This window comes from Nicotiana sylvestris, chromosome 4, assembly GCF_000393655.2.
Source record: "Nicotiana sylvestris chromosome 4, ASM39365v2, whole genome shotgun sequence".
Lineage (NCBI taxonomy): Eukaryota > Viridiplantae > Streptophyta > Magnoliopsida > Solanales > Solanaceae > Nicotiana > Nicotiana sylvestris.
This window is the reverse complement of record NC_091060.1, coordinates 10,814,285-10,822,979: the sequence shown is the minus strand read 5'-3', so window position 1 is coordinate 10,822,979 and position 8,695 is coordinate 10,814,285. Positions and strand designations below refer to the sequence as shown.

Genomic DNA, 8,695 nt, shown 5'->3' with positions numbered 1-8,695 from the left:
GTAGTCAAAGTGGGCCCCCGTATTCCCTCTTTTGAAAAGTAGTCAAAGTGGGCCCCCGTGTTCTCTCTTTTTGAAAAGAAGACATTATTACCCACCTTTTCCTTTTTGCTTTTATCATTATGTCTTGTCCCCACCATAATTAAATAATCTGCAATTTGTTAATTCCCGTATTACCCCTAAAACTACTGTTACTGCCCTGATTCAAAATCTGTTATAATTTCAAAAATCTGTCCAAATAACAATTATCGCACATTTAAATTGCAATTAACTATAAAAATCACACAATTTAGACGTTAAATGCTAAAAATGCAACGTACATTATTTTTATGATTTTGTAAAACAAACTTAAATAAATACTAAATGCAAATGCGACATATTTTTGTAATTTTTTTATTAATTTAACCAATAAACACGCACAGACAGAAATACAAATAATTATCAAAAATGCCACAAAAATTTTAAAATTGCACACAAAGGAAAATTATTTTATTTTGGATTTTTTGGGAGTAATTCTCTCATAGGGCTAAAATCACGTGCTTACAAGTGTTATTCAAAATATCTGGAAGTTGATTACGGAGAATTCAGTGAATCTGACAAAAGTAGTTGGTAGGTTAATTCCCTGTGGGATTCAACTCTAGGCTAAATACTCAGATTATATTTGCAACGACCGCTTTGTCCTTTTTATAAGGCATAGTTGGGCGTGATCAAATTTTGGCATCGTTGCCGGGGAATTAACGGTATTATTAATTACAGTTGAAAGAAATACAATTTTTTTAGTGTAGTCAGTTTTCTTTATCTTCAACCCATACATTGAAATTTTAACGTTTGTTAACTTGGTTGTTCAAGTGCATGCCTAGAAACTCATCGAGAACTGGTGAAGTGTTTGAAGCATTATCAGATCCCGAGAATTTTTTCAAGGCCTTGAATCGGGCCAACCGGACAAACAATAACAATCAACTAAACATCCTGAACCAGACATGGGGAATAACATGGTAGACTCGGCTGCGCAAGTAGTAGAGCCTCTTGTGCCAGAGGCTCCTCTATATGACTGGGCGCAACCCATAACAGAGAATTTGGCCACAGAGATATTAGTTCCGCAGATACAGGCTGAATCTTTTCAAATCACAAACAACATGTTGCACTTGTTGCAAAACAAGGGACTATTTTCGGGGTCATACATTGAAGATCCTCAACAGCACTTGAAGAATTTCCTATCAATTTGCAAAATCCAAAGGCAGTCCAACGTAACTCAGGAAGCAATAAAGTTGTTGTTGTTTCCATTCTAAGTGACAGGAGCTGCCCAGACTTGGCTAAATTCACTCCCTATTAATTCCATCACGACTTGGGAGAAGTTAGTCAAGCAATTTGTGAATAAGTTTCATCCACCCAATAAGACTAATCAGCAAATTGATGAAATTTTGAGCTTCAGACAGAAACCAATGGAAACATTGCAAGAAACATGAGAACGATTCAAAGGGATGTTGGTTATATGTCCGCACCACGGTATTCCAAAGCAGATGTTGGGGCAACAATTTTACATGGGTCTGACAGATAGCGTGGAGGCTAATGTTGATGCTTCAGCTGGTGGAGCATTCTTGAGTAAATCATGGAGAGAAAGCCAGATCTTGCTTGACAAGATGGCACAGAATTTGGGGTGGACAACCAGTAATGCACCTATCACTCCAGTAGTTCACTCAATGCCCCTAGATCCAGCCAACACTCTTGCTAAAAGTATGTCCACCTTAATGACACAAATGACTATACTCACCAAAAAGATGGAAGATTCAGGGCAGAAGCAGCAAGTGCACATTGTAGATACAACCAATGGGGGCTTATGCATATTTTGCATTAGTCAGCCAATTGGAAACTAATGGAATGTAGAAAGTGATCATCATCATTACCCTGAGGACATGAATTATGTGTCTAATTATGAGGGCTAGAGACAGGGTGGTCAGAATTGGGGCCAACAGAATCAGTCATACAGGCCAGTCTAGCCACAACACACCAATAGAATTATGGGAGCCATGCGAACTCACAATAATGTGGCGCCCTACCAAAGGCCACAATGGTATAACAACCAAAATCAGCAGCATGGTTATCATTCTCCTCAGCAGCAACATGGTGGGAGACAGGAAGATGGGTTTTCTAGACTCGAGGTAATGATGCAGCAGGTTATTGGGTCAAATGCGAAAATGAGTGAAAAAGTAGATGCACATGAGTCAGCCATAAAGAATATTGAAGTGCAAATGGGCCAGATCTCGATGTCTTTGAATAATCGTCCCCATGGGACATTGCTTGCAGACACTCAGGTAAATCCAAAAGATCAAGGCTCGAAGCAGCTGATGACAGTGAGTCTACATAATGGCATAGATCTAGTCTTGGAACAAGAGAGGGCTCGAGAAAGTAGACAGGCTGAGACACTTGTACTAGTGCCCATTGAGCTAGATGATTCAGCAAAACTGACAGAGGTGACAGTACAGCCTGCCCAGGAAGAAACCAACACACAGATTGAGGCTGAGAAAGAAACTGAGACAGCCCAAGAACCGGTAGTTGAGGTGGTGTCTAACAAAAAGAAAACCCAAATTACTAGGAAGAAGAGAACTCCAACACCATTCCCACAGAGGCTAGCCAAATACCAGAAAGAGGAACAATACAAGAAATTCTTGGAGATATTGAAACAAATCCAGGTAAATATTCCGTTGATTGATGCTTTGAAGGAGGTGCCTGGTTATGAAAAAATGATGAAGGACTTGTTGTCCCGAAAATTCAACTTCGAAGACATGGCCATAGTGACTCTAACTCAGACATGCAGTGTTGTGGTGACTAGACCAGTTACTGAAAAGTTGTCTGAACCGGGGAGTTTCACAATTTCCTGCACCATTGGTAACTTTGCCTTTGCCAAGGCACTCTATGATTTTGGGGGCTAGTATAAATCTTATGCCCCTGGCGATCTATAAGAGTTTGGAGATTGGAAGAGTTAGACCCACGTCTATGTTGTTGCAGCTGGCTGACAGAATAGTGAAAAGACCCTCAGGTATTTTGGATGACGTGTTGATATAGGTAGGGAAATTTGTGTTCCCCGCAAATTTTGTGATTCTGGATTGTAGAGTGGATGAAGAAATTTCCATAATTTTGGGAAGGTCGTTCTTGGCCACAGGGTGAGCCTCATTGATTGTGAAACTGGGAAGCTCAAGATGAGGTTGAACGATGAGGAGATAACATTTAATGTGTAGAAATCTATGAGACGACCAAGTGAATTTACCAATTGTTCTCTTATTGATGCCGTGAATGTAATTGTGGAAGAAGATGATGAGACATTGACTATTGAGGATCCTCTTGTTGCATGTCTTATGAATTTAGATGAGGTGAATGGGGAAGAATTGGCATAATGGGTGCTGGCTCTCGAGGGTAGAGGGTTTTGGGAGAGATCACTTGAATTCGAGCCCCTGCACTTAGAAAAAAGAGAAACTCCTCCAGCCAAGCCATCCATAGAAGAACCACCAAAGCTGGAGTTGAAGCCACTGCCCGCCCATCTCAGGTATGCGTTCTTAGGACCTAACTCCACATTACCTGTTATTATCTCATCTAGTTTGTTAGATGTGCAAGCACAACAACTTTTGCAAGTACTCACGGAGTGCAAGAATGCCATTGGGTGGACCATGACAGACATTAATGGGATCAACCCAACATATTGTATGCATAAAATTCTGCTGGAAGAGGGGCGCAAACCTACTAGGGAGCACCAAAGAAGGCTGAACCCCAACATGAAAGAAGTGGTGAAGAAGGAGGTTATTAAGTGGTTGGATGCGGGAATCATTTTCTCCATCTCTAATAGCAACTGGTTTAGCCCAGTGCAATGTGTTCCTAAGAAGGGTGGTATGACGGTGGTAAAAAATGATAACAATGAGCTGATCTCTACAAGAACCGTCACCGACTGGAGAATTTGTATGGACTATAGGAAATTGAATCTGGCCACCTAGAAAGACCACTTCCCAATTTCCTTCATTGATCAGATGCTTGACAGACTGGCAGGGAGGTCCCACTTCTATTTTCTGGATGGGTACTCAAGGTACAATCAAATCTCCATTGCACCAGAGGACAGATAGAAGACCTCATTCACATGTCCATATGGGATTTATGCCTTCTGGAGGATGCCTTTTTACCTATGCAATGCACCCGCCACATTCCAAAGGTGCATGATGGCCATATTCACCGACATGGTTGAAGACATAATGGAGGTGTTCATGGACAATTTCTCAGTGGTAGGAAACTCATTCGATGAGTGCCTTACAAACCTGACCCGAGTGTTGAAAAGGTGTATGGAGACTAACCTTGTAATTAATTGGGAAAAATGTCATTTCATGTTACAAGAGGGTATAGTCTTGGGACACCGGGTATCAAGCAAGGCAATCGAGGTGGATCGTGCTAAAGTTGATGTGATAGCAAAGCTGCCACCCCCACATCAGTCAAGGCAATCAGGAGCTTCCTCGGGCATGCCGGTTTCTACTAGAGATTCATCAAAGACTTCTCAAAAATTGCCAACCCTCTTAGTAAGTTATTAGAAAAAGATCACCCTTTCATGTTTTCTGATGATTGCAGTGCAGCATTCGAGGAGTTGAAAAAGAGGCTAGTCACAACACCCATCATTGTTGCCCCTAACTGGGAGCAACCATTCGAACTCTTGTGTGACGCCAGTGACTATGCAGTGAGGGCAGTGCTAGGACAGTGGAAAGACAAGATAATGCACCCAATTTACTATGCCAGTAGAACGTTGAGTAGAGCCCAGTTGAACTACAATGTGACTGAAAAGGAGATGCTGGCTGTGGTGTTCGCATTCGACAAGTTCAGATCATACCTGATTGGTTCTAAGGTAATTGTATATATCTTTTACCAAAATAAAACTTTCTGGTATACACACATCATGTTGGCAAATATAAGCCCTAGGTAATTTATATGAAATACCTATTTGACTACCACTAGTATTTTTTAATCGATGAGTGGTTTTATGAAAATATCTGGAAGGTATTACTCATTCTTTTATATAGCTCAAATCTGCTCCACTATCAAATAAAACAGTAAATTCTCTTTTAAAATTATAATCAATTGAAAGAGTTATTTTTATTAAAAACTTTTAAGTAGTAAAATACTGAAGTTTTTGTAAAAATTTATCTTCAACATAATCAATAGCTCCTAGTAATTTACTAGCAGCTTTGCCTTCAGATGTACATGCACCAATATCTTTTTAAGTAATATTAGTACTGAATTCTTTATTAATCTGAGTGTCAAAATTTTCTAATCTCAAAATTCTTTCATCCAAAGATATATTAGAAGCCTTTAACTCTGAGACTTCTTTCTTGAGATAATTAATCTCAATACTTAAATCTTGGATAGTAGCCAGTTTATCAGGCTGGGAGTTATTCTTAATAAGTCTTATGATTTCAGACATAGTGTAAGGCCCTTTTTGAGATAGAACTTCTTCTACCTCTGTTCCTACTTCTGAATTTGTAGGAAATTTATCAATGATTTGGGACCTTAATTCAGGGTCTTTAATAACCCTTAATAGTTCTAAAATACTATCATTGGTTAAGACATTGATATTCAAGTCTTTGAACTGAGAATAAATATTATATAGATCATCATCAGTTTTACAACATTGTTCCTTATTACATGATTCTTGCTCATCTTCAGAAGATGAAATATAATCTTCCTTTCAAAAGACTCGTAAGTCTTTACTGGTTGATGAATCATCCCTATCACTATCAGATATTTCTGGTGAGGAATTTAAAAGAATCTTATATAAGAATCTTTGATATTGTCATCTAAATCAAGTTCTTTAATCTTATCCTTGATTTTACAATCTGTAGCAAAATGTCCTACTCTACCACATTTGTAACATGCCTGTTTTTTTATTTTATAAACCCTTTTCTAGCCTTATGAAAAGCTTTTCTCCTTTGAGATTTTGCATACTATTTTTCATGAGAACCCTTTTTCTTATGCAATTTTTTCCTACTAGTAGGGATATCAATAGCAAATTGCTCACAAAATTCCCCTAATTGTTGTCTCTAAGTGAGACGATGCTTCTTTATCTGCTGATTTAGCTTGATCTCATTGCATAAATCTAAACCTTCTTGAGTGCATATACTAAACAATTTACCATATGAGTAATTATTATAATCAACACTCATTGTTGTGCATTTAAGGGTTTTTCTAACCCTTTCAGCAAATAAAGAAGGGAATCAATCTATAAATTTAGACTTCCAATGAGTATTATTAGTCTCTAGTGATGTAACGACCCGACCGGTCGTTTTGAGCTTTTACATCTTTGATCACCAATTTTCGGGCATGACTTGCCCCGTGTGGTGTATTATGATTTATGTAAATCATTGTTTTTGATTTTCAGAGTAATCATAATGAATTTGGAAGAACAACTCTCAATTTAAAACTTAAAATTTGAAAGGTTTGACCAATATTTGACTTGTTTGTATATGATCTCGGATCAGAATTTTTATGATTTGTTTAGCTCCGTTAGGTGATTTGGGACTTAAGAGCGTGATCAAAATGCATTTTGAAAGTCCGTGGAAGGTTTAGGCTTGAATTGGCGAAATTGAGATTTCGGCGTTCTCCAGTTGGTAGGTGAGATTTTGATATAGAGGTCGAAATGGAATTTCGAGAGTTATAGTAGCTTTGTGGTGTCATTTGGGATGTGTGTGTAAAATTTTAGGTCATTCGGACATGGTTTGGTTGGGTTTTTGATCAAAAGTGTAATTCGGAAGATTTTAGAAACTTAGGCTTGAATCCGATGTGATTTAGTAGATTTGATGTTGTTTGAGGCGTTCCGATGATTGGAGCAAGTTTGAATAAGGTATTGGGTTATGTTTGTGCTTTTGGTTGAGGTCCCGGGGGCCTCAGGGTGATTTTGGATGGTTAACAGAGAATTGGAATTTGTGTTGCAGCAACTGATATTGCTGCTTCTAGTATTTTCACACCGGCGGTTTGAGGACCGCAGGTGCGGCGCCGCATAAGCGGATAGTTGGTCGCAGAAGCAAAGCTGGTCACCGCAGAAGCGGTCAAGTGGCCGCATCTGCGAAGCCGCAGATGCGGAAGTCTTATCGCAGATGCGGTTGTGGGTTTTAAGTGAAGGACCGCATAAGCGGTGGTTAGGCCGCATATGCGGTTAAAGTACCGCAGATGCATAAAGGCTTGGGCAGAACATGTAAGTTATTTCATTTCGTGAGTTTGAGTTATTCTACCATTTTTTGACTTCCACCTTGGAGCTTTTGGGCCGATTCTGAAGAGAGAATCAAGAGACTTCGTTAAGGTAAGAAATTTCGGACCTAAAACACATTTCTATGGTGGTATTTCATGAATTTAGACTGAAATTAAAGGAATCTAAGGGCTAAAATAGAGGATTTGGGCTTGAGTTTAAGAGGCCTTAGATTGAGGATTTGAGGGGTCATTTGAACTCCGATTTTGGTATTCTTGATATGCATAGACTCGTGGGGAGATAAGGAATCTAATGATGTGAAAATTTCTGAGTTTCGAGAAGTGGGTCCGGGGCTCGGGTTTTGCTAATTTCGGGATTTTTGATATTTTTCGATTGTTTTCGCTTGGGCTTTGTTCCCTTGGCATATTTTGATGTTCTCGTTCTGATTTTGGATAGATTCAACGTACGTGGAGGCCGATTTGAGGGTCAAAGATGTCGCGAGCTAGAGATTTAGCCGGTTCGAGATAAGTAATGATTGTAAATGATGCTCTGAGGGTTTAAAACCCCGGATTTGCACATCATAGTGCTATATTAAGGTGAGACACACGCTTGATGACGAACGCGGGGTCGTGTACTATTGTAGATTGTGACTTGTTCCACCCCGATTGATGATTTTACCGCGTATTTGACTGAAAAAAACTATTTGCTATCATCATTAATTGGGTTGAATGCCATATTTGGGCCTAGTACCAACTATTTGAACCCTTCGGGGATTTTTGTTGATATTTTCTCACTGTTTTGACTTTATACTTGAACTCAGTCATGTATTTTTCCACTATTTTCAAAACTCAGCCAAGTTTATTTTGCTTTAACACTTGAAATTATATTTCAAATAATATTTTGGGCTGAGCATCATGTTTTACTATTGCCCGAGTGGCTTATGTGACTTTGACTGAGTAAGGCCGAGGGCTTGTATGGTGAGGATACTTCTGGATCAAGCTGCACGCCGCAGCGGTGAGATACTGATTTGATTATGAGGTCGAGAGCCTGAGATATGTACGCCACGAGGTGGCTTATTGATATTGATATGAGGCCGAGAGCCAGTTTATGATGCCACAAGATGGCTTGTTGATATTGATATGAGGTCGAGGGCCTGTTTATGATGCCACAAGGTGGCTTGATATTGCGCTTGGACCGTAAGAGGCCCCTCCCGGAGTCTGTACACCCCTAGTGAGCGCGGGTACGCATTGTGATGTGAGATTGAGCCCGAGGGGCTGATATTGTTCTATGTGATAGCCCGAGGGGCTAGTATTATTCTATGTGATTTGACCGAGGGGCTGGTACCGTTCTATGTGATTGCTCGAGGGACTGTTATTGTTCTGAGATATTGCCCGAGGGGCAGAGTTGTTGACATTGTGCCCGATGAGCGAACCTTTATGTGTTTATCTTTCATATTTACTTGTCATTTACCTGTTAAACTATGGGATTTGT

The 8,695-nt window shown here is 39.6% G+C and overlaps 1 protein-coding gene across 1 annotated transcript; it reads left to right on the top strand.

The window, feature by feature from the left end:
• Nucleotides 1-2,015: 2,015 nt before the first annotated feature.
• Nucleotides 2,016-2,927, top strand: LOC138889246 (uncharacterized). Its single transcript, XM_070172525.1, has one exon. It carries the CDS (start codon nt 2,016-2,018, stop codon nt 2,925-2,927), a length of 912 nt encoding a protein of 303 aa, XP_070028626.1.
• The last annotated feature ends 5,768 nt before the right edge of the window (nt 2,928-8,695 follow it).